At 39.4% G+C, this 26,436-nt stretch overlaps 1 protein-coding gene across 3 annotated transcripts in view; it reads right to left on the bottom strand.

The window, feature by feature from the left end:
- Positions 1-1,787: 1,787 nt before the first annotated feature.
- SPATA5 (spermatogenesis associated 5) overlaps positions 1,788-26,436 on the bottom strand; it is a 374,748-nt gene continuing 350,099 nt past the window's right edge. For 2 of the 3 annotated variants that reach the window (XM_045468183.1, XM_045468197.1), the window contains exon 17: positions 4,630-5,298. In XM_045468183.1, the coding sequence (XP_045324139.1) occupies positions 5,122-5,298 (177 nt within the window). In that variant the 3' untranslated portion in view covers positions 4,630-5,121. Of the gene's footprint in view, positions 5,299-26,436 lie in introns of all 3 variants that reach the window. The other variant, XM_045468189.1, reaches the window with a different exon arrangement.

A 26,436-nucleotide genomic window follows, 5' to 3' on the forward strand; every position in this document is an offset into this window, starting at 1 on the left:
TTTTCTAGAATGAATTATTTTCCCCAAAATAAAGTCCTAAAAGATATAGCCTATTGGAGTATATTTGACATAGATATTAGGTAAAAAGTCTAAAAGTCTATCCATGCATACAACTATTATAATGAAAACTGAAGGAAGGAAGGCAAATCAATTTGGGGCATTAGAGTTTCTGTGTGGACCTGAGATGCCTGGGTGGCTCAGTTGGTTAAGCGTCTGACTTTGGCCCAGGTCATGATCTCACGGTTTGTGAGTTTGAGCCCCGCGTCGGGCTCTGTGCTGACAGCTCAGAGCCTGGAGCCTGCTTTGGATTCTGTGTCTCTCTCTCTGCCCCTCCCCTGCTCACACTCTGTCTCTCTTTCTCAAAAGTAAATAAACATTTTTTTTTTTTTAAAAAAGAATTTCTGTGTGGGCCATATTTGAAAATTACTGTTGATTCAACCCATATATAATTTCAAAGGGTGCTTTGGTATGTGCTCATCTTTAACAGAAAAACTCAGGGAAACATGACAAAACAAACCAACTCTAACGACCTTAAGTTCAGAAATTTAAGTAACAACAGGCTAGTGAAATAACTTCATTCTACCTTTATAGCAGCTTTCTGCAGCCTTTTCCTGATCAAGATAAATTAAACATATACTCAAGTTTGGTTTTTCTACAACTTCAATAATTATTTTTCCAAAGTGGAAAACCTATACATTATTTAAAAAACCTGTTTAATACATTAGAAATAACACAGAACTGAACATTTTTCAAGCAAAGTTAGGGCAGTCAGTAATAAGCTTACACACTTTCCTGGTCATAGAGGAGTAAAAGCTAGAAGCCATTCTTCTAAGTATTGTTGTTAGATAGAAACACTAATTTAATTATTTGAAATAAAACCTAAGCACTGAAAAAAAAAAAAAAAAAAAAAAACAAAACATGTCAATGTGAGTATCCCGAAATCCTGAAGACAATCTGGATCAACAACAAACTTTTGACCAGGTGCCAATAAAGTCTTGTTTTCTTAAGACAGGAAACTGGACATTTTCTTTTCTTGTTGAACTTAAATTTTCCATGAACTATACTGTGTAATTCGATCACAAACAAACCCCAATAATAGGATCACACACTGTTTTAAATCCATACATATGACACTCTGGAATCAGAAGTAAAAGCCTCATGCAGATGACACTGGGGTAAATTGTAATTAGTGACACCAGACCTGCTCTTTTCTAGGACTCTTATTTTTTCCTGGTACTGTTATTAAGAGGGCACAAAATTCAAATAAAAACTATTTGCCTTTTCAATGGCAATAGTTAGCTAGCTAAAGATATAAAAAATAATTGGTTTGTAATAGATTAAAGATGTAATGCTCTAAAATCTTTTAAAATTCTTAACTTCCTACTCCTGTGTGATCAGTGTCATGGAAACAGATGTCTGACTCCAGATTTAATTTCTCCCATCCCTGCCATAAGGCATATATCACCTAAACACAAACTCTCACCAACAAATTTCTCTAGTGTTTCTTGGGTCCTGAAAGCCTGATTTTTTTTTTTTTTTAATTTGTCCTTCTTGCATTTTATTCCATCATACTGGTACTTCTGATTTTCCAGACACACGGAATGGTAGGCACTGTGGATTGCGTTGGATGTCCAAGGATTGGGTGGAATGACAGGATTGTGATGTTGGTTAGGACGCAGAATACGGCTAGAGATACATCTTGCCCTTGCACCATAATGTACCAATTTAAGGCTCATCTCTTAAGCATTATTATGAAACACTTAGGGATAAAAAAAGCATAAACTGTATTGCAATCAACACGTGTATTCACAGCATGCAGTTTAAGATATGACATTTTAGCCTTTTCTCCCTTGAGGAATTTCCTCCCCCGTATTTGATGCTTTTCACTTCCATTCCATAGTCGTTTATTACACATGTCCCCATAAACAACATATATTATTTTGCATGCCTTAAACTTAAAAAAAATTGCAAGTGTTCTTCCAAAATGTTCTTTTTGAAATTCTTGTTTTCCATGTAGCTCTAATTCTTTTACTGCCGTAAGTACAGCAATGTGTAGGTATTGGGTAGAAATCCATTCTCTGACTGATGGGATAGATTGTTTCCAGTTTTGTACTCCTCAGAAATAATGGTGCTATGATTTTCTTATTCGTTACCTCATTGTAAAAAACTTGCTCTGAGATATACACCAAAGAGAACACTTAATTTATAGAATCTTCAACATTACTAGATATGCCAGCTGGCTTTCCAAAGTAGCTGTACCAATTTATGCTCTACTAGCAGAGTGTGAGGCTCTAGTGATCCACAACCTTGGGGATTATACACTCTGCAAGCAGGGTTTTAGCTGTTGGAATCCTCTGTGGCCTGGGTGAGGATATGTTCCTCTGACTACTGCAACTGCTAGTCACTCCAAGGATATCTCCAAGGATGTTTTCATGTTAATTTTTAGGTGTCAAGTTTCCGTATCACAAAGGTGGTATGAATTCAAGCCTGGAACCTGTGGTCAGGTAAGCTTGTAGTCAGAATTCTCAGAGGAGCCTCTTTTTTTGTTTAATCCAAAGCACAGACTTAAGTCAAGAGGGCTCCCTGTGACCTCTCTTGCCAGCAGAAGAATTTCTTTTCTAGTCTGCCCTTACACTGAAGGTGTTGGTCTTTAATGACCTGGGCATTCTATATGAGGCTCAGTTATAACTTTGTACGTCACATGGGTTGAAGGGTCTAAGTGGCCATTAACATGTGAACTCCTTGTTGAGATCACCACCTTCCTCCCCACCACCCAGTTTCCAGCTTGAAAGCCCGTGTCAGGTGAAGCTTGCTGTTCTGATTTTTATTTTATTGGCAACAAGAATTTAAAATTTTTTCTGTTTAGGCCTTTGGGGATAGGTTTTTCTTTTATTTATTTTGCGCCCTTGGCACTTAGAGGGAAGAAGTTATGGTCCTCTAATAACTGAAGGGAAAATGGGAAGCATAAAAGTAATTTCGAGGTCCTATTTATTTCATTGAGTAAGCCTTCTATTCTAAATCAGCAGAAACCAACAGAACGTTCTGAGTGATGGAAGTGGTCTACAATTTATTCTGTCCACATGGCAGACATTTACCACACATGACTACTGAACACCTGAAATGTGGTTAACGTGTCTGGTGGGCTAAATTTTTAATATTATTTAATTTTAATTCATTAAAATTTAAATTTAAATAGTCATATGTGACTAGCGTCTATTTGACAACAGAGCTCCAAATAGTAGTAATATTCTTTGTCCCCTGGTGATTTCATGTATATACTAATAAACCAATGTAGTCTGGGAAAAAAACGCCTTGCAAATCTATTTTTGATAGTCAAAGGATAAGACAGTTGAGACATGACTTCAGAATATCTACCACCACAAAACTGTATAGTCCCATTATTTTGATAATCAGGTATTTCTTGCCTGACTTGTCTTTCTGGAAATTTTCAAAGATCTAGGGCACATTCTTTCCATTGCCAGTTTCTGAACTGGAAGTCAGGGAATCGATTTCCGACAGTTTTTCAAAGATATTTATAGAATATTAAAGTGTCAAGAAATTCCAAAGATAAAGAATTAAGAGCAAAAATACATATATTTAAAATGCAACAGGGGCGCCTGGGTGGCGCAGTCAGTTAAGCGTCCGACTTCAGCCAGGTCACGATCTCGCGGTCCGTGAGTTCGAGCCCCGCGTCAGGCTCTGGGCTGATGGCTCAGAGCCTGGAGCCTGTTTCCGATTCTGTGTCTCCCTCTCTCTCTGCCCCTCCCCCGTTCATGCTCTGTCTCTCTCTGTCCCAAAAATAAAAATAAACGTTGAAAAAAAAAATTTAAAATGCAACATAAGAAAATATGACTAATAGTACAATTAATTTGGTTTATCTTTGAAATGAAAAAGTTTATTGGTAACCTGAAAATGTGTGCAACTCAAAACATGAACATACAATTTATTTATAGTATCTTATGAAACAAAACAAAACAAGTCGATTGCTCTAGGCCTGAACTGGGCTTATGTTTCCAATTGAAAAAAAATTTTTTTAATGTTTATTTATTTTTGAGAGAGAGAGAGAGACAGAGACAGAGACAGAGCACAAGTGGGGGAGGGGTAGAGAGAAAGGTAGACACAGAATCTGAAGCAGGTTCCAGGTTCTGAGCTGTCAGCACACAGCCTGACATGGGGTTCAAAATCACGAACCGTGAGATCACGATCTGAGCCGATGTCAGACACTTAACTGACTGAGACACCCAGACGCCCCTATGTTTCCAATTTTTTAAACTTGGCAAGGGGGATTACATGAAATAACTCTCAATTCTCTCTCTCTCTCTCTCTTTTTTATTGCCATAAGTAGAGATTAAGAAGGCCAAAGCAAACATGTAGGTGTGAATTATAATGAAAACAAATACATATCTAGAAACAAGGCCACAAAAGTTTGGTTTGTGCATTTGTCTATTCCACTGGCTGGCCTTTAAAAATAATGGTCTGTAAATATTTCTCACTATGGATTAATCCACATGCATTTTCTTTTACTTATTTATTTAGAGAGAAGAGCAAGTGGTGGGGGGAGAGTGAGAGAAAGAGAGAGAGGGAGGGAGGGAGAGAGAGAGAGAGAGAGAGAGAGAGAGAGAGAATGAATCCCAAGCAGGCTCCACGCTGGCAGTGCAGAGCCCTATGTGGGACTTGAACTCACAAACTGTGGGCTGAAATCAAGAGATGGACACTTAAATGACTGAACCGCTTAGGTGCCCAACCACATGCATTTTCTATGTTCTCGTATAAAACTGAGGTTCACAGGCTGGGCATTTAGCAATGCAGTGAAACAGATTCTGGAGTGAGGAAAGCATTTCATGAGATGAATAAACTAGGTCAAAAATGAAAAAGCTGAAGTTTGCTCTTTAAAACAGCACACATTTCCAGATAAAACTGACTTAAAGTTGTGTCCAAAGATTTTCATGGACATTTTCATTGTATCCATATGATTTAAAATGTCTTTAAACACTGAAGCCTCTCAATTTCAGACATTTTGCTTATGAGAGGTTTTTTTTTGGACACTCTCAAGACAAAATTTTAAAAAGAAACAAGTTTTCTCTAGAAAGCATTTTTAGCATACTGAACATGCATACTTTCTCAGAGTGTATGTAGCCCGCTCTTCTCCTGATACTCTTCATAGAAACGTCTCAATGATTTAGGAATTCTGGGTGTCACAGTGCTCAAGGCTTGAGTAAAATGCCTTCTCATAATGTGGTTGGCTTGAATGTCTTCTTCCAGAGCCAGAAGAGCCGCCTCTCTACAGACAGCTATAATCTGAAGCAAAACATACAAAAACAAACATACAAAACAAAAAAGGGGAGAGAAAAGACAATATTTCAATGGATTCAACTGAATATATTTCAAATATTCATCCGTGGTAACTGCTTCAACTATTAGCACCCTTGCCAACATTTATCTTCATGGTTATTCCACTTCAGTTTTCAAAAGGACAAAAAGTAATCATCTTCATTCCAAAACCATGTAGTAAGTACTCAGAATCAGGAGCAGCAAAAAGATATATAAGATATGGCATTCATTCTTAAGAAGCCCACAACTGATAAAGGCGGAACAGACACACAGGCACATACTTCTAATACAAGATGACAAAAGATGAGTGTGTATGTGTGGTGGGGGTAGGTAAGAACCAAATGATAAGGGGGTGAGGGCAGAGGAGGGAGCTACTCCGATATACAGTGAAGTCCTGCGCATCAGCGCACCTTGTCATGGCATAGAATTTCCACATTACTTTCAACCTTTGATGTATTACCGACATGTAAAAGCATTTCTTTATGTGCATCTCTTGAACAAGTTCTTAAATCTTGGGAATATCAGATAGAGTTTTCTAAGTTTACTTTGGAGAGCTGCTTTAGAACAGAGAAGTGAATTTTGTTTACTCAGTGAGGAAAGCTGCAAGAATTGAAAAGAATCTGGGGAGGGGGTGGAATGGATGCAGAAGGAGGGAGGACAGAGTGGGCGGTAGGAAAACGGAAGGGGAGGAAGGTTCAAGTCTTGAATCCTGAAATGTGTTTTTAAGCTCTCTGGACTTCAGACAGCGGAAGCAGGCTGATGCCAGTGTCATTCTAAAGACACATTACTGTGGTGAAAAGAGCTTGTGGGATGAAAAGAGATATTGTGATTTTCAGGGCAACAGGGAAAACAGTGATTGATACTGACTGCACCTTTATATCGGTAAATGAAAGGGCCAGCTGAAACACATTTGTCCAGCCATTCAGCATATTTTCTCTGTTTGTTCACTTACTGAAAAGAGTTCCTCTGCTTATGCTGGGCTAATGGCTGCCAAAGCAGTTTAGTAGCTTTTTAGGGGATTTAGCAGCATGTTTAGGGAGCTTTCAAAAAACTTGCATAGATTTAGATGGCTTTGTCAAATTACGACAATGTAACTATTAGTTCTGGGCTTCATTAATGAGCACTGAAGTTGACTATAGTGCTTATGCATGTTAATGCTTTTCCAAAAAGAGTGGCTACCAACTTGCTGAAGGAAAAAAAACAAAACTTCCAGGGCTTAGTAAAATAACTTCATCACATATACTGGTGCAGAAAGAGTTATTTTGAAAACAAGATATAATAATTAATAAGCACAGTAAAAGCACATGAAATGCCTAGCATGGTAAACTGGCTATCCAATGGTTCCACTCTGTTCCAAAGGGACCTTGAGGACCTCCACGAAGGGAGGAAAAAGGAACAAAGTGGAGAAAAGCCTCAACTCCTTCCTTCCCTCCATCTCAGCAGCAATTCTGTTACCTGCAAGAATTTGAAGCAATGGCTGCAAGGCTGAAAAGTTTGAAGGATCAGTGGGAGAGGCAGAAAGGCCTGAATTTCCTGCTGGCTGGTGGACTTCTAGCTCTTCGTCTGAGACAGTACAGGGAATGTTTCCATCATGTGGGTCCTTTCCCATGCTAAGTGGAGTACAGAAGTCACCAGTGCCATGTCTTGCACACTTCATAACTGAGACTTACCTCAGAGAATACTGGATCCAGTACATAATGGCTACAGACATTTACTGAGTACCTACCCCATGTGCTAGACAATGCTAATGGCAGTACTAATTAATTGCTATGTGAACACTCCCCGCCCCGCCCCTCGATTTTGTATAATTCAGGGATCCCACTAATAGTGTACAATATCTGATGGGAGCATGGCAAACAGAGTGGCCAGATAAACACAGTAAGCTGGTGGGGGGTGGGGGGGTAGGGAGGTTGGGTGGAGGAAAGGGAGAGGTGACCACAAGGCTGTCTGGAACCTCTCCAAGTTCCTGGAATTTGGTTCACATGGCCAGATAGTGAGTAGCTCACACTGCTGGTACATCTGAGAAAGAGAACTAACAGTCTAGTAGGCTTCCTCTCTCAATATACAGTAATCAAACTGGGAGAAGAAGAAATGGTTATACTCCTCTAATCATCGGAATCTCAGATAGCCTAACAAGGCATGGTAGAGAAATGTAGGTAATGGGAAGTGACAGGTCACTGAGGCCTTGAAGGCTGTCCTTAGGGTCAGCAACCCTGAGCAATTCCTCTTGCAGATCAACTTTCTTTCCTTCACATCTCTGTCTATAGATTTTCCTAAGCTATAAATTGCTTTTTGCTTTTATGTGGCAGCTTCCAGGACAGTGATGGGGGGGCACTGGTGGCTAGATGTGGTCAGAGCAGTAACAGCCACTTGAAAGCTGGATGTTTGTAGCTTAGAGCCTCCAGCATATGTTAACACTCAAGAGTAATTCCCCTACTATATTTAGGACTGACCCTTAATTAACAATTCCATCCAATTTGGAGAACTACAAAATTGTGAGGTATAGAAAAGTTGGACAGAGTTTTGACGAGAGCACTAACAATGTTTGAGTTAGAAAGAGATGCCCTGTAGAACCTTTGAGAGACAATGACAAGGGAATCAGAGCAGCTGAATCCTGGTATTCAGATGCCGCATAGAAAGGTGTCTTCCTCTGTACAGAAGACAGATCACAGTTGTTAGCACTTCCAGAGTGGCAGAAGGACTATCTGAATTCAACACTTGCTTCGATAAATGTTTTCCTGTTTTATATTATTTATCAGGGATGCTCTGAAGAACCAGTCAATTAGGCAATACTTTCTACCATTTTTATTTTCCTATCATATTTGCTTAGCAATACACAACTAGTAATCGAGAGGAAGTAAGACACTATAAATCATTAACCAGTCACTCTTTCATCAATCAACATCCACTGAATAACTACTCTGTATAACAACTAGATGAGGCCCAGTAGAGGATTCAGAGATGTCCAAGATGTGGTATCTGTCTTCTGGTACTCTCAAACCAGTAGGGAATGAACATCAATTGTCCAGTGTGGCATGGTATTAGAGGTACTGTTAAGCAAGGCAAAAGGAAAAGTGATTTGGTACGGAAAGAAGAGAGAAATTACTGCTTCATAAACCGAACTGGGAAGGACGGAATTTAGATATACGTATAGGGGAGAAAAGGGCATTCTGAGCAGGAGGGATAAAGTGAGCAAAGAAACAGCAAGGTGGGGAGAAAGAGACCAGAGACTGTACTCTTCCAGCCTCAGTAGCCAAAATGAAGAATTTAAAAAGAGAGAGAGAGAGAGAGAGAGAGAGAGAGAGAGAGAGAAGATAAGTTCTGTCATCAAAATGTCACTAAAAATAACAATGATAGTTTTCAGAAGTCATGTGGGCCATAATGACAGTGAAGGCTAGTCAATGGCAGTCATCTCTAAATCTCTAAACCCAATTCACAAGCAGCTGATGCACAAGCAGCTGATAGAGAATAACTCCTAAAGGTTCCTTTGTTTTTATTTCTTCCTCATGAAAGAGCTTCTTAGAAATTCTAAAATGAAAGCATTAATTGGATTATTGATTCTCTCTTAACCCAAATAGAAAGGTAGGTGTGAAAATGGAAGTATTCTTAGGAGGCTCATTTCATGATGGGTGGTTTCTATTTGCTCTGGGGTCACTTACTTTAGCATGAGTTCCAAAGATACCATACTTTCCAAGAAAAGTGCAGCTTGCTCTCAGGGCCCCTGCCAGCATTTGCCCTGCCATATTAATGTCTTTTCAGAGGAACAAGTATTTCGTGATCAAGTTTTAGGTAACAGTACATATATTGTTTCCCACAATACACAGAATTGCCCTGGTTTTGGCAGAACACCTATAAGTGGCTATGTCTTGAATTACTGGTGATCTTCAGCAAACGTTCTCGAAGGTGTTAACCAATACAAAACAATTCAATAAGGACACAATATGGCTTTTGCCTATTTCATAGCCTTTTTTTTTTTTTTTTTTCTTTTGCTCTCTCCTATTCCAGAATGGAGAAAAGAGGGCAAGGGAGAAAAAAGATACTGGAGAAGGACCAGTCTGTTTAATGGGGTCAAAAGGCAGCAGCCACAGCACACATTTGGGTTCTAGAGATATAAACGGTCAATGCATATTTGTTGAATCGAACTGAACTATAAATCGAATCGAACTATAAACAAAGTTTCCAAAAAGTACACATTATATGTATCTTTTTCATATTTGGTCTATATCCTATAATATTTTAATCTATGTTTCATATAACCTACACTTTGTCAGTTGTACTTTGTCAGTTACATTAGTAACAAAAATTGTTTAACACTGTGATATATGTTGTCTTAAGCAATGTTTTAGTCTGGGGACCTACTTTAAATCTAGTTCCTTCCTTAGAAGTAATAGAAATTAGAAATTTTATCAAGAATACAAGTATGTCTGTGTTATTTTGAGGGAAGCTTCCTGAGGTATCAAAATTTGTTACATAGGGACGGGAACGTTTTTGCTGTGTTGTCATGGGAAAAACTGTGCTGTAATGAAGAAACATGCCTGAAAATTTACTAATAATGCAGTAATTTATATTAGGTTAGGGGACTGAAATGGAAGCTTTGGTGGGGGGGGGGGAGAACCCCAAAAGTGTGCAAATGGTGATCTTTTGTCCCATTTGATGAAAATAACCTCGTATCAATCAACTGTTGATGGATTTTCTTTTCTGTATTAAACTCTGAAAGAGTGAGGTCTTTTTTAGATTAAATTTGCCAATACATCTCTCTTTATTTGGGATTGGATACTACAGAAACTGACAAAGGCTTTTAACTTCCAATGGGAGTTTTCTCATTACTGTCTCTAAAGTTTGTAAGAAAACCTAATGAGATAAGTATAAGTATATATATATATGGATGCCAGGAGAACGATGAGTTGTGTGGTGCCTGTATACACTGTATACACTGTGTGTGTGTGTGTGTGTGTATATATACACACACACATATATATGTATACAGTGTGTGTATATATATATACACATATATATATGTATACAGTGTATATATATATATATATACACACATATATATGTATACAGTGTGTGTGTGTATATATATATATACACACACACACAGTGTATACAGGGACCACACAACTCATCATTCTCCTGGCATCGCATTCAAAACCACACGGAATCTGGGACTGTTCAGTGATGGGGGAATTCAGCTGAATTTCTTCCATGAGGCTACAGAAGAACCTCATGAGAAGATGTGTAGATGAATAGATGAATTTGAATCACAGACTGTCTGGAATGTTAAACCAACCCGTTTAGAAAGAAAACTCTTGGCACTCGAATGCATTAATATCTTTGGCAAAAAGGATTTTGGAAGCTTTCCCCTAATCCCTTCACCATGTCCTTCTCTTCCCCCATAGGCTGCAGACTAGATCATTTAAATGAATTATTAGCCAACTACCAGTAAGGTTGCTTTCGCCATTAGGCTGGAAAAGCAACACTGTTTTGGCTGGCTCTGTAAAACTGAGTGTCTTAAGTCTGTGTTCTTTTTTCAGTTTTGACTAAAAAATTGATTCCCAAACTTTTAAGATGTATATGTGCCTTGCTGCAAAAGTGAAAGTATTATTTGTTTGGGAAAATGAGAAAATGAGACAAAAGACAAGCAGAGTGGGCCTAAGATTTCATTGTCAGAGCTAAACTAAGACACGTTGTTTCGGTGGCCATGACACCCATTTCTTTGGTGCCAACATGCCACAAATTCTCTTTTCATGTATTCTACAATAGTAATAGAGCCAGGAACTCTCTATTAAGGTGTAGCTGAAATGAGCTCCCAACAGGTAGGAAAGGAAACGATTTTTAGTGAAAATATTTAGAAATCCTCAAAACAAAGTCACTGAGGAAAATAGTAATCATTTTCAAATGCAGGGAAAAAGTAACTCAGCAATGAAAGAGGACATATGAGTATGAATTTTTATGCTATACTTGCCTTCTGAAAAAGCAGTGCCTTTAGAAGAACAAAACAGCAATAACTGGATTACGTGAGACAACTCCACTCGGGAGGGTGTGGGGAAGCAACTTCCCAGGAGGAGAAGGCTCTTGACCATTGAACCTTGGGAAATCTAATTACCTCACTTTTAAATGCAAAAGGGCAAAAGAGGCAATTGTGCAGAATTCTGAATGCCATGAAGAATAAGAACAATGTCTTACTTCACTGTGGAAAAAAAATGAAACCTCTTATACACAGCCTAGGGTTCTTTCCCCCAATGCACGAGACAAGAAGAGTTTAAACAGGTGGCTCAGCTTAGTAAAAGAGAAACAGGGGTATTGCGAAAATGAAAACCCACACGGTTTCTAAGCAGGCAGTAGTAGTTTAAAAAAAAAATGATGTGACAAATAATGAAGGCAAAGACTTTACCAAAACCTAGTCATTGGTTAGCAAAACCTGAAAATGCTGGGCGCTACTTTGGGTATCCTGTGCTATAGCCCTGCCTGTGTTCTTTCCAGTTTAACAGGAGCACCACCTTCTTTTCTGGGCACTGACAGATTAGAAACCCAACATTAATTTACGTACAATTGCTTCGACTTCCAAATAAGGCCTGGGTAGTATGTGCCCTTTTCTGTTGGCTGTAACCAGATTATGAGAAGGACATCAGGAACACATCCCCATGAGTGGCATGTAAGGTTGGGAAAAAGGGATGCTGCCCCAAGTAGGCCTAATGGGGGAGCTAAGAACTGCTTGCACACTTCCAACAGGCAGGTTGAAATGCTAACTTAACCGTCACCAAGTTCCTAACCACCTCGCAGAGATTATGTGTCCTCCAAGAGAGGCGGGAGGGTAACACAGCTGATGTTCTGTTTGGCTCCCATCACCCCACTCTGCAGGCAAAGGAAGGCCTCCGATCTGTGGAGAAAAAGTCGGCAATTTTAAACGTGCCGAAGAGGAGGCTTATTCATAGGGTGTCCTCGGACGGTGAGAACCGCGGCTCTGGAGGGCTGACCTCGTGTACCTAGTTTAATCAGTCCCTGGCAGTGCTGCTTCAAAGTTCTTAGGGAACCGGCCGCGGCAGCCTAGGGACTGCAGGGTATGAGTACAGGGATACAGCCAGGGGGCAGTTTCTAGCACGAGCAGGTGAACGGCACGGTACGCGGCAGAGTATCCGCAGGGATGGAACCGGAGAAGAGAGCCGTCCCAGCCCGGGCCCGGGCAGCTGCACAGAATCCACGCAGAGGAAGAGCGGTGCTCCCGGGGCCCTGCGGCGGCCGCGCTGCTGCTCCTGCTGTTTGGCAAGAAGAAAGGGCGCCTTCCAGCGAGGCCTAAATGTGCTTTTCAGCTTCTTTGTATTTCAAGTGTACTAAATAGCTTTAAAGAATCCACCAAAAGAAATGGGCTGCAGTGCTTTAAAAAGTCTTAGGTATTTTCAAGAAAGTGGTTTTGTTAAAAGCATCTTCTGTCTGGAACACCTGTGACCTGTTGAGCTTAATTGGGCTGCAGCTGGCGCTGATTGTGGCGCAGCCGCTGGCGGCCGCGGGCTGACATTGTGTGCGCTCCCGCCCTCCCGCCCCCTCGCCTTTCTTTTCTCTTTCACAGCCCGGCGACCTCCTTCCCCTGTGTGTCGGAGGGATTAGGAGCCCAGTAGAGAGTGGTGTCCTGCTGTTTGCGAACAGCGTGCACTGGAGGTGCTTCAAGGAGGAGGCTACCTGGGAGATTATGTGCTCATGTGGATGCCGAGGGCCCATTCTCCCCGGCCCATTGAGACGTGCTGAAAGGTGGCTGAATGGCCGGGCATGAAAGATGTGACTGAAGGGAGCGCAGCAGGCTCCTGGCCGCAGAGCAGCAGATGGAAGTCAGGCTGTCACACGCACAAACGGCGAGGGGCGCCCCAAACTGCCAAGAAAGCAGCTCACGGCGTAAAACAGGGCCCGAGAAGGGAATTCAGACGGGAAGAGAGTCGCGCTTGCTTTAGGGTACTTCACAGTGCCACCTCACCGAAAACTTTTTATGTGATGAGGCTAGAAGTGAGGATCGTGGGGGGCAAACTTCAGATTTAAGGAATTGCCTATTGCCCTTGGGCTAAATTCCTTAGATTGTCTGCAAAATAAGCTTTATGATAATTAATCCATCTGGGATTATGTTAAAGTCACTATCTAGAATGCCATGCCTGGTACTGAGTCAAAAGAAAAGAATTTCTGTAAAAACACACTAAAGCTTAAGGACATTAAAGAAGGTGGAGGAGTCCATTGGTTGCTTAATTTTGCTGATCTGTACATAACACTGAAGTTTATGTCCATCAAATGTGCAACCTTTCATCATTACCACCTGCTCGGAGAAGCCCATCCTAGTTTTCATTTTTTTTTTTTTTTTTACAATTTACAAACGAATCTATCATTCTACAGAGGAAAGAGCTGGGGAAAGAAAGATTTGGGAGTTTTCATTCTTACTGTTTCTACAACCATATGTACCTATGGGAATTTTAAATGTTTCTAACATTAATTAAACCATATAAGAAAAAAAGTATTTTTAGTTTTGAAAAAAAAATACACCAACTGGTATGGTAATGCAAAAAGCAGGAACCATGTAGTAGGGGAAGGGGTGAGAGGGCAAACAGATATTGGGAGCCCCTAACTCATTCCTTTACTCAAAAAGTCTTTATTGACCACCTGCACGGTACCAGGTACAACGTACCCACAGGAATAGAGCAGTGAAGAAAACAAAATGTTTTCATGGAACAAGATGTGCACAGTACTGGCTAACCTATTTACCCTTCAAAGTTCAGTGTAAACGTTTCCATTGGGAGGCATTCCTGGAGGCAACCTCACTATCTTCCCAGGTCTGATTGCTTCAGGATCACTTGTTTAATGGTCTGGTAGCAACTTGAACTATTCTATCATATCACAGTTTCCAGGAAGCATATAGAGTTATCTGTGGTAAATGTCTATCTCCCTCACTAGACTTGAAGTCCCACAAAGGCTCTCCAGCCTTTGCTCTGCTCTACTCCCCAACATAACAGGTTAGCATGTCCCTTGACCTTTGGGAGTCTGCAAAAAGGTCTCCCGCTGAGGTCATCTCTGAACAGTGATATAAATTAGTTTTTGCCTTAAACACACACACACACACACACACACACACACACACACACACACCTCCTGCTGTGACAACTGCAGCCAAGATAATTGTCTACTATGCATTAAAAAGGTAAAAACGTCTTGGGAACAATGATTCATCCTAAGTGGAGGTGTGTACTTGTGAATCTTGTAAGACTGCTGACCAAGCTATGTCCAGAAAGCTGGAAAAGGTACCAGTTCTTGGGTAAAAGCATCCATAAATGGGAGACCTTGAGGTTGGCTCCAGGCAAAGAGGAGAGAAGAGCAGGACAGGGAATGTTTTTGGGAGAGGAGACCCAGGAAAGGTCAGCTTGCTATAAGCCTCTCCTCTAAGTCTGGAGGGTTTGATCCTCTCTGCCAATGTTGTGGGAGATAGGGAGGTGGTGGCTTTGGGGATGGGTAGGGGGAAGGTGTAGGCAGTGGTGTTAAACCACACCACATGTTTTCTCCCCTGTCAGCCATCTTCACAGCCAGTCCCCACATCTTGCCCTACTAACACACACATAAAAATGTTTCCTCTGAAACTGTAGCGTCACAGATGCCCTGGGTAGCTTTTTTTGCATTTTGTTCAGCTCGGGATCTTTGAGCTCTCACAGAGTAGAGTATTTGGGAGGTAGATCCTTTTCCCCCTTTACAGCCAGTCATTTTTTTTTTTTTTTGAGCAATGATGGAATAGGACATTATATTACTTTCAGATATACAACATGATTCAGTATATATATGTATTATGAAATGATCACCACAGTGTAACATCTATCATCACCACATAGTTACACACTTTTTTTTGTGTGTGATGAGAACTTTTAAGATCTACTCTCTTAGTGATTTTCAAATACACAACACACGATTATTACCTATAGTCACTATGCTGTACATTACATCTCCAAGACTTATTTCATAACTGGAAGTTTGTACCTTTTGGCCACCTTCACCCATTTCACCCACCCTAATGCTCAGTCTTAATCTATAGTGAGCTCCTTTCTCTTTTTCCATTCTCTGGGCGGCTGCATGCTGGTCCAGCTGATCAGCAGCCTTGCATGGCATCTCTAAAATCATTTTATAGATTATGGCATGCTGTTTAATGGCTATCTGTGTTAAACAGAAAAAAAATGACTTGACAATTTGTAGCTAGCTAGGGGGCTTCTGAAGATAGGTCCTGGTGAGCAAACACTAAGTATACCATCAGCACATGACAGGGAGTGAAAAGATTACTTATAATTACTTATCTTATACTTTATGCACATCATATTGTATGTAAAAACTTTACTAGTTTTGTGTGCTTATTGGCCATATAATAAAGATTTTTAACCTAGGGTCTATGGATATCCAAATGGATCTAAGAATATATTGAAACCCTTAAAAACTTACATATACATTTTTTCTTTTTTTTCTAGAAAGATGGTTCAAAGTGTTCATCATATTCTAAAAAAGAAACCATTATTGAAAAAGGGTTAAGAACCACTGTGCTATAGTTACTATATTTCAAATCTTTTAAAATCCTATGAATGCTTCACAATAATATCTATCTTATTGTAAGAATGTAATTTGGCTAGAATTATCACAGTTGAGGAGTACAGGAGTTACAATGTGGAGTTAATCACTGTAATGGGAAAGTAGTTTTTGCTTTCTTAGACCTTCCTCTTGTACCTTATAAACATTCAACAGCTGCCACCAGGTATAACTTACTTAGGTCTTTACTGACATGAAGAGGAACCTAAAGACTAATATCGTATTTCATTTATTAAAAAAAAAAAGCTAAGGTAATACACAAAGACTGAAAATTTAAGCACACTAGTTAAGGAATTAAAAACCTAAGTATCCAAGATAAGATTAGGATTTACAAGTGACATATATTAACTATGTGCAATTTTAGTTAGCCCATAAGTGAATTTTCAGACTTAAATACCTAATGTAGACTTTGATGTTTGGTAATAACAGTACACACTGGGTATTTAGAAACTGATGGGGTTGTTTTCTTATCTGCAAAATTATATGGCTTATTGTCTTATACTGCATTTCCATTAAAAAGGGAAAAAAAGGAAAATCTTTGTGTTTATTGATTTGAAAGACACATGAGATACAGCTCTTACGTTTTGATACTAAAATCATTATGTATGTGATACAACTTAGAAGTTACAAGTACCTGTAAAAGCCACACAGGACAATCATTTTCATTAGTTACTCATAGTCCAAGTCAAGGTGGGGAATAAAGATATTCGGTTTATGAAGACTAACTAAAACACTTACATGTTTCTCTTCTGACCTTAAGTCCATTACTTAATGGATTATGGAACCTAACCATTCCTTCTTAACTAATGTTACCCAAACTCCTTTGCAAAACTGCTTATGAGAGAATAAGGTTTATGTCAAGTTTGGCAATGAAAAAGCCTGAAAGTTTCCTAAATAAAGACTTAAAAATGTCCAGTTGTAAAGACTAAACTAAAAACTATGAGAAAGGCCATTAGAGCAATCAACAGATGTAGAAGGTGTTGTGGGAAAGCAAGGTAGATGAAACTACTTATTGATAATAAAAAAATCATTAAAAATTTAATTTAAAAGGTGCCTTAAATTATTACTTAGTGGGATTGGCTTGTTTATCAGAAATGTGGCAGTTAGTACATTAAAGAGCTAATGGGGAATTTTTAAAGCACAAATTATTCATTAAGTTCTTAAAATCTAAAGACATAAAATTGAGTGAATTTGAGTATGTATATTTAATATATTTCAAGACTGTATTCATAATTTTACCTAATTGTTTTATACTAGGCAAACTTTGCTCAGATTCCTAACCATCAAAAAAATATATCATTGGAAAGAGACTGACAGACATTTCTCATGAAAAGAATTTTTCTTTTTCACAGAGATGAGTCAACTGAACACAAGGGGATTATGATACAGTGGAAGCTATTTTGCAATCTTAATGTATTTTCTATTATAAATGGTAAAATACATACACATAAAAGCACTCTATAATGTTATAAAATGGAGAAAATTGAAGCAAGTGTCAAGACTTTCCTCTTATGGGTGTACTTTTTCATTTGTAGATCTAATCACTAGATTTTAGATAGGGTACGCCTTGGGAACAAGCATCTCCATTTTAGCATGCTGGTATCTAACTGGAAATAAACCCATATCACCTTTGCAACAGTGTGTTCAAGATATCGTTTGTACTCATTCCATAGTTACACTGAAGAATGGGAAAGCCAAGGGAAATTCTGAATTATTTTACAGGTCCATCTTGCTCTCTCCCCCCAGCTCTGTTCTCTTTGAAATAAACATATACATACATACATATGAAGGTAGACAATTGTGTTTACACACACACGTGCATACACGTGCACACTCATTTGCAGATGCAATGTAAGTTCACAAGATGTGGCAAGAGTTTAAGCAGTTTTTAAAGTGCACAGTACATTTCACCATGTAGTTCTGAAACCCAGCATTTGCAAATCTTTTAAAATTAACCGAACTGTTAAAATCCCATCACTCTGGCAGTAACCCAGCATAGCTGTCTGTGCCTTTAACAAAAGAATTCTGTAATAAAACGAGATTTTACATGCTGAAACAGAATATTTTAAAACATCTTTCTGCCGGCTGCTCATTTTAGTAATATTTGTGGAATTTAAAACCCACACACACATACACAAATGTTCCCATGGAAGATTAGGCTAAGTTTTTAGGTTAACCTCAGAATTATTAAATTTTTATATCAATCTTTTAATGAACACTTTTGATTTATTTACTTTAAGAAGAAACCCAAGTACTGAAAAGACTTTTAAGGCTATGTATTCTTTAATTGCCGTAACAAATGCGACCAGGCTAACTTTAATCAAAGGAGACTCATAAGTAGTTTTCACACTACATTTGTGAATGCCTCTGAGCAAGGTGGACTGAATTCTGCCTCAGCTTCTCTTGTGTCTGGAAATAGGTGCAATCAGCTGTGACATCTGCTGTATATTAGGGCTCAACTGCTAGGGACAGAAACCTAATTAGAATCAAAAGGAGGAATTTATTATAAGGATATTATTGAATCTAACAGAACCTAAGGACAAGAGTGAGGCTGGGCACAGCAGACCATCTGGAACCAGGGACTGGAATGCTATCAGGATTCTCTGCTTCTCTCTGTACTTTATTTGGTTTTATTCCTCTTTAACTACAGAGTGGTTTTCCCCACATAGTAGAAAACATGGCAATACGGTTTTTATGTTTTATATCTTACAGCTTCAGCCACTACCAAGTCCTCATTTTCTCAGTTTCAGTGATGAAAACTCCTGTGGAAAGTGTCTGAGTACCGTGGTCCAATCACTGTGGCTGGGGAGAAGGGTATGATGATGGGGCCATATTGAGGTAGGTCATTCCCCTGTACCAAGTCAACTGTGTGTGTGTGTGTGTGTGTGTGTGTGTATCTGTGGTCACACTGTGATGACATGGCAATTCTGTAATGTTTTTGGAGGCAGGAGGTGAAGATCCATGGAAGGGCTGGAAGTACAGGTGATTTAAGGCAGGCGTATGTTGGCGGGTGGAAGGAATGAAAGGGAGGATGTAAAAAGTGGCTTTCCTCTTTCTCTATGTGCAAGTAAACTTGTGTTGCTTATACAATGCTCTCAAATGTTCTCTTGGCAACATATTACCTCTAAATATTCTGTGAGAAGATGCCACTCTGGAACTTGTGCCCAGTGGTGCAAAAACAGTGCTCAGCATGCTGCAGGGGGGCTCCAGTTGTTTCTAGCTGCTGTTTTCTTAGACCACGCTGCTCATCAGGGGTTCAGGTAACATTCTGAGCTGTACAACTGATTTCCAGGCCACAGATATCCAAAATATGATAAAGTTGAAAAGCCTTAGGGGCCACCAGTCAATTTCTTTGGAAATGATTATGGAAGCTATAGGAAAAAAGTAAAGCTATTCTTTTGAATGATGATTCCAGAATAGGTTATGGTTAAAGTTATCTTTGTGTTAAATCCATTCTCTTTCTTATCAGTTGGAGAAGTCACAACGAAAATCAGAAAAGAAAGCAAACAAAAACTCAACTTTTTACGGGGGAAGGGCCATAAATAGCTAATACATACAAGGTTCAAGTCTGGAGCTGTTTAGTTTGGAAGTTATGGAAATTTTATTTGGAGACAGTCCCTAAATTCAATTGTAACTGGAAATGCATGTAACTGGAAATGTGTGTTGATGAGGCTTAAGGAACAGGGGAATGAAATGGACAGCATTTGAAGCCTGCAGTGCTCTGACTTCATTGTATCAGCTGAGTGGCTGAAAGATGACTGGAAGTGTCTTTCATGACAGCACCACCATACTTTGTAAACCTGCCCAATTCTTGCCCCTGAGAAGAGAGGAGAAGGGGGAGATAGAGGAGACTAAAATCCTTAGTAAACATTCAGGGAGATAATAGTATCTCCCTCCCTTTATTTTTTTTTTAAACTAGAGAAAATGCAAATATACACAATAGTAGAGACAATAACGAACAGTGACCTCTCATTAATCTGTTACTTAGCTTTAACAACAAGCAACTCATGGCCAACCTTATTTTGCCTACACTTCACCACTGCACTAAAGTTTTTTTTTTTAAAAAAATTTTTTTTTCAACGTTTATTTATTTTTGGGACAGAGAGAGACAGAGCATGAACGGGGGAGGGGCAGAGAGAGAGGGAGACACAGAATCGGAAACAGGCTCCAGGCTCTGAGCCATCAGCCCAGAGCCCGACGCGGGGCTCGAACCCACGGACCGCGAGATCGTGACCTGGCTGAAGTCGGACGCTTAACCGACTGCGCCACCCAGGCGCCCCTGCACTAAAGTTTTTAAAGCAAATCCCAGAATCACAGCATATTTAATATATTTAGTATTTAATCCATAAATATTTCAGCATGTATCTAAAAGAATGATTTTTCCTTAAAAAACCCACATTATTATTCCACATTAAAGTAGCAATAATTCCTTAGTATTATCAATAGTCAGTATTACAATACTGCCATTTATTCATAAATGCATTCTATAGCTCTCTTGTTTGAACTGGGATCAAAATAAGACCTATGTATTGTATTTACTTGATGTATCTCATTTCTAAAAAATCCCCTCCGTCTTCTCCTTACAATTTATGTTGATGAAACAGGACTATATGTCCTACACAGTTCTTTATTTTCTTGACAGCATCTCTGTGGTGTGATTTAACATGTTCCTCTGTCTCCTGTATTTCCTGTAAACTCATAATAAGATCTAGAGGCTTGAGTGGCTTGATGTTTTGGGAACAAATCCTTCATACATGATGTTGGGGTACATAAGGTTTGGTAGTTTTCTATGGTTTCATAGTTACTTGTGATTGTCTAAGTCCTTTACTTCATTGAATATTGCGAAATGGTGCTCTTATGTGTTATTCCTTCTCCATTTATTGGCTGGGATATATTTAAAAACTGAAACTTTCCTACCTCCTCTTGCCATCCTCTTCTTTAAATGTTAGCATACTATTCACACTTTTCTCTGCCTTGCCTTTTTTTACTTAATGATTTATCCTAGAAACCACTTCTTATTGTTTACAACTGCATAGTTTATTCAACCGGGTCCCAAGTAATGTACATTTGAGTTGTTTCCAGTCTTTTGTTCCTTTTTAAAACTTATTTGTATGTTGGTCAAAGTCTAAAATGGTCAAGTAGGACAAAAGTGAAAAGCAAAGAAGAACCAGGTTAAGATGCTCCTATTGACTGTAGCATGGATATGATTACAGGATCTTGCTTTTCAACCATTGCTCATTCAAAATTTTAAAAAAGGTCTTTTTTTTTTTTTAATTTACATCCAAGTGCAATAATGATTTCAGGAGTAGAATCCAGTGATTTATTCCCTATGTATAACACCCTGTGCTCATCCCAACAAGTGTCTTCCTTTAATGCCCCTTGCCCATTTAGCCATCTCCCCACCCACAACCCCTCCAGCAGCCCTCAGTTTGTCCTCTGTATTTAAGAGTCTGTTATGTTTGTCCCCCTCCCTGTTTTTATATTATTTTTGCTTCCTTTCCCCTATGTTCATCTGTTTTGTATCTTACATTCCACATATGTGTGAAGTCATATGATATTTATCTTTCTCTGACTAATCTCACTTAGCATAAAACCTCTAGTTCCAACCACATTGATGAGAATGGCAAGATTTCATTCTTTTTGATTGCCAAGTAATACTCCATTGTGTATATGTACCACATCTTCTTTATCCATTCATCTGTTGATAGACACTTGGGCTCTTTTCGTACTTTGGCTATTGTCGATAGTGCTGCTATAAACATGGGGGTCCATATGTCCCTTTGAAACAGCACACCTGTATCCCTTGGATAAATGCCTAGTAGTGCAACTGCTAGGCTGTAGGGCAGTTCTGTTTTTAATTTTTTGAGGAACCTCCATACTGTTTTCCAGAGTGGCTGCACCAGTTTCCATTCCCACCAGCAGTGCAAAAGAGATCCTTTTTCTTTGAATCCTCACCAACATCTGTTGTTGCCTGCATTGTTAATGTTAGCCATTCTGACAGGTGTAAGGTGGTATCTCATTGTGGTTTTGATCTGTAGTTCCCTAATGATGAGTGATGTTGAGCATTTAAAAAAGGTGAGTCTTAAAAATCATATTTTCTGGCTCCTTTATTTGCCTCAGTTCTTCCAATTTTCTGCTTTGCTCAGCTCCAACCAACCTTTGAAGACCTCTAGCCTCTACCAGCTCTAGTCACCGCTGAACCTCTCCACATCTCCAAGTGGCATCATGCTACAGAACCCGCCTGCCTTTTCTCCAAAGCTTGGCTATTGAAGCTCACACTCAGTCACTACCTCCTGGTTACCACTACTGTGACTAGTAGGCTGCCGTAATGGTAAAGGCAGCAGTAGTGCTAATGGGGATACTAGTGGGATTAAGGTCAGCTCAGATACGGCAGCATCATGGACTTAGGGAAGCGATAACAGGAAAATCGGGACTCTTCTTTATCCTGGTGATTCAAACCAGTGTGGTTCTCCTACATCAGTTTTTCATGTACATGATAATGTTCTAGGACTAGCTTCCAATTCTCAGAAGATCACATGCTAACACGCCATAGACATTTCCAATATAGATACATTATTCTTGGCCTTTGGTTTTCTAGTCTTTTACCTGTCACTTCTTGAAAAATGAATCTCCTCTCATGTCTTCAATTATCACTCCTATACAAATATCTTTGAAATATTCATCTTCAGCTAAGGCCTCTCTCTAGGGACCTACAACCCAAGGTATTCAACACCAGATGTATCACCTTGATCTGAAAACTGCCTGCCTCACCAACTCATTTTCAGGGATAGATACATCATTCTCCAAATCATCCAGGCTTAAATCCATTGGTAATATATTCTTTTCTCTTTGCCCCGTACCATTTAATCTGACCAAATTCTTCTGATTTACATGGAGTCATGTGAAAACTTAGAACTGACAATCCTATCACAAGGGCCTAACTAGTGGATAAAGGTTGGATTGGAGGTGATTCTTTAATAGCTACGCTTTGTCTGTGGGATAAACATATCAGATAAAAACCTTGCTGGCATGCTAGTTGGGTATAAATAGAAACACTGAATATGTAGGAAAAAAACAAGCATAGGAGAAAAAAGACCCTAAAGTCCAGGACAAATGAGTCCTGATTAACAAATGAAACTGATAAAATAAGCCTGACTCCTCTCAGGAGAGAGAATAGATGTGAGAGGGGTTTATATCACATGGCAAAAGAAACACCAAGGATTAGGTAGGTAGCCAGAATGAATGAGGTCAGCAGTGAGAAATCAGGGAAACCCTCTAGTACTCAAAAGACTCCTGGAGAAGGACTGGAGCTGTCACCCCTGTGAGACTCTAGAAAGCATTAGTAGGATCAGTGCTGTAGAAGACAAGTTTTTGCTCAGTAAAAGGGGGGGTGGGAAATATATGAATAATTTATAAGCTAGCCAAATTTGGAGATAGCTCTAGAGATAGTGAATAAATGAACATATGACAGGGATATTGTAGATTTTATTCAAACACTGCAAATGAACTTTGTTTACATGTCAGAAACGAACTTTCAATATGCTACCATCACTCAACCCACCCTAGTCCATTTACTTGTACTTGCACACTTACTTTTCCTTCCTGTTTCAGTGGATGAACTATCCTGATTGTCAAGAGCAGTCCTTCCATTTATGCACTAGATTCCATTCTCTCTTTCCTAAGTCAAGATTTGCCGCTGTAATTGCTCCCCATATATAATTGCACAAAAATATGTTGCAATTACTCGTCTTAAAAGCATAATCCCTCCCTTGTCTCCATACCTGCTTCAATCTGCCACCAGCAAAAGTCCTTGGAAGAGCTGGCTTTATATGTTGTTCTCCAGTTCCTCTCCTCCCAATTCTCCCTTACACCCACTCAAATGAGACTTTTGACCCTCTACTGACTGAACTGCTCTGTGAAGATCATAATCCGATGATAAGTCCTCAATTCTCAATATGTTTGATCCATCAGCAGCATTTGATACTAATCATGCCCTCCTGCCTTCTTCAATTGGACACTGGAATACCTCCACACTCTCTTTACCCAGCCAGTGACACTGGCTTCTTGGCTGTTCTTAGCCATGAAAAGCTCAGTCTTGTTCAAATCATTTGCACTTGTTCCCTCTTTTGAAATGCCCTTTCCTCAGATAACTAACTTGCCTTAGGTCTTTACTCAAATGTCACCTTTTCAGAAAAGTGAGGTTTTCCCTGGCCACCTTATTTAAAACTGCTCTGCTGCCTCCTCCCCACTTTATTTTGCTCCCTTCTCTGTTACTGCCATCCCATATATTGCATTTTTTGATGGTTTGTTTCCCCTCACAAAGATGAAGCACACACAGAGTACAGACTTTTGTTTATTTTGTTCACTAACATATGCTAGTGCTAGAACCTTACCTGGCACATAATAGGTGCTCAATAAATATGTGTTGAATGAATGAATGAAGACAATGACAGAAAGAAGGAGAATGTATGATGTGAATAAGGTCTGATGTTTGACACTGTTCAATGATGTTAGGACTTCTGTTCTAACAATTTGTTTTTTGACCAAATGTAGCATTTATGCCTTAGAGTAGGTGCTGTACTTTACTTCAAATATACTGCTTTGGCAGAATATTAAGGCTTACCAAAAGCCAAAAAAACAACTATCCCACAAACTTCAGAACCACTAAACTTGTATGCTCATGTTCTAATCTAGATTCAGTAGAGCCTGCTTTGACTACTATTGATTTGAAGTGTGCTCTTGGCCAGCCTTGCACAATATGGCACTGCCTTAAATACCTAGTAACCAAATAAAAATAGTAGAGATTAAGAAGAGATTAGAGCTAAATGGAATGTCAAACAAAACTCTCAGCTGGGATACTATTTTATATTCCTGAGTGGTTGCAAGTAATTCCTGAAATTATTCTGAGGGTGAATTCAGTCTGCCCTCGGCCACTGCTTCCCTTTCCTGACCCCATCACTACGCTGAGCACACTTTCCTGGAGCTCACTGCAGACGTATCCTAAACTCCGGTGAAGCACAGCTTGTTCAGAGCTCTGAGTATGCCATCTGATACTGAGCTTTGCAGAACTGCTCCAAAAAGGCTTTGTGACTGATGAATGCCTGACCAGGGGAGACCTCAGTGACTGTGGGTTGCCGGTACTTTTAAAAAGTACTCCAAGTGGATTTGTGCTGTTTTCCCAAGGCCTCTCAGTGCTTGTCTGGTCTGTCACATCCACAAATCGCAGCAGTGCCCTGTCACAGAAGTTCAGACCAGTAATGGCATGATGGCTCTTTCCCTACTTCCTTCTTCAAAAACCACCAGCAGAACTTTAATCTACATTCCTGGTCCTTTGAACAACCAACAAAGAGCCACTTCTGAGAAGCATCAAATCTGCTTTCCAGAAATATATTCAGAGATAGAAAATAAGGATTTTATAAGAAAAAAAAAAACATTGTGTAAGAAGAAAAATGGCTAGTTACTTAAGCTAAAAAAACTGTACAGTTGGCTTTGAATTTATAAATGAGAAAGTATAAAATCAAAGACAGCCACATTTTAACATAAGGAATTTAAATATGTCTTAATTTTCTTATTTAAAGTATACTTTACTGCTGATAGCACTTACATATAAAATACAAAGTAGTATTTTCAGAAATAAGAATTATTTCAGGCTATCTAAGATAGCTCTAACATATAGGTCCTAAGTCTCCGAGGAATTAAAATGCAATCATTTCAAAAGCCAGTTTCAAGATTCAGTATGACAAATCTAACAACGACTTTTTAGTATGCTAATATTTGATTAAAATGTGATGACAGAGCTACAAACAAAACAGCTCTGAGTCCTAAAAAAATTTTTGAAGCCAGTATTTCTTCTAAGGAAGGAGAAGGGCTATTCTGTTGAACTCAATTCACATAGGACAGCCTATGTACAGGTCATTGTTCTATGCTCTTGGGAGTAAGGGAATATAAAGACAGCCTCTAGGAGCCTAGAATTCAGAAGGGAGACACAATCCTATAAATGCCTACTTAGAAAGAGAAGTCCCTGACATGAGAGGCGTGAAATGCTGGGATGGAAGAATAATATTGATGAGGACGACGTTAGTTACCAATACTACCACCAGCACCACCACAAATGGTCTAGACTTTCACAGATCTAAGCTACCCAGCAAGCCCCTGAGGTAGGTTGCATTCCCCTTCCCTTCACCATTTATAAATGAAGAAACTGACATTTATAGCATCTAGGTAAATTTGCCCAATATTACACAGACAGGCAAGTGGTGGGTCCAGATTTAAATCCATTATCTGCCTGACTCCAGAACCTTTGCTCTATCTACCATATCAGGCTGTCTCACCGTAGTTCAGATGAGGAAGAAAAAATATCTCCTGGGAGCTCAGTAACACTGAGGAATCCTTCAGGAATGAGCTTTAAAGGAATGTGAGGATGAAGGTGCTGGCACTGGAGGCAAGGTGCTCCGTGTGGGGGAACACTCCTGCAAGGCCCAGCAGCGGCACAGGGTGGGCTGAACTAAGGGA

The sequence above is a fragment of the Leopardus geoffroyi genome, chromosome B1, assembly GCF_018350155.1.
Source record: "Leopardus geoffroyi isolate Oge1 chromosome B1, O.geoffroyi_Oge1_pat1.0, whole genome shotgun sequence".
NCBI lineage: Eukaryota > Metazoa > Chordata > Mammalia > Carnivora > Felidae > Leopardus > Leopardus geoffroyi.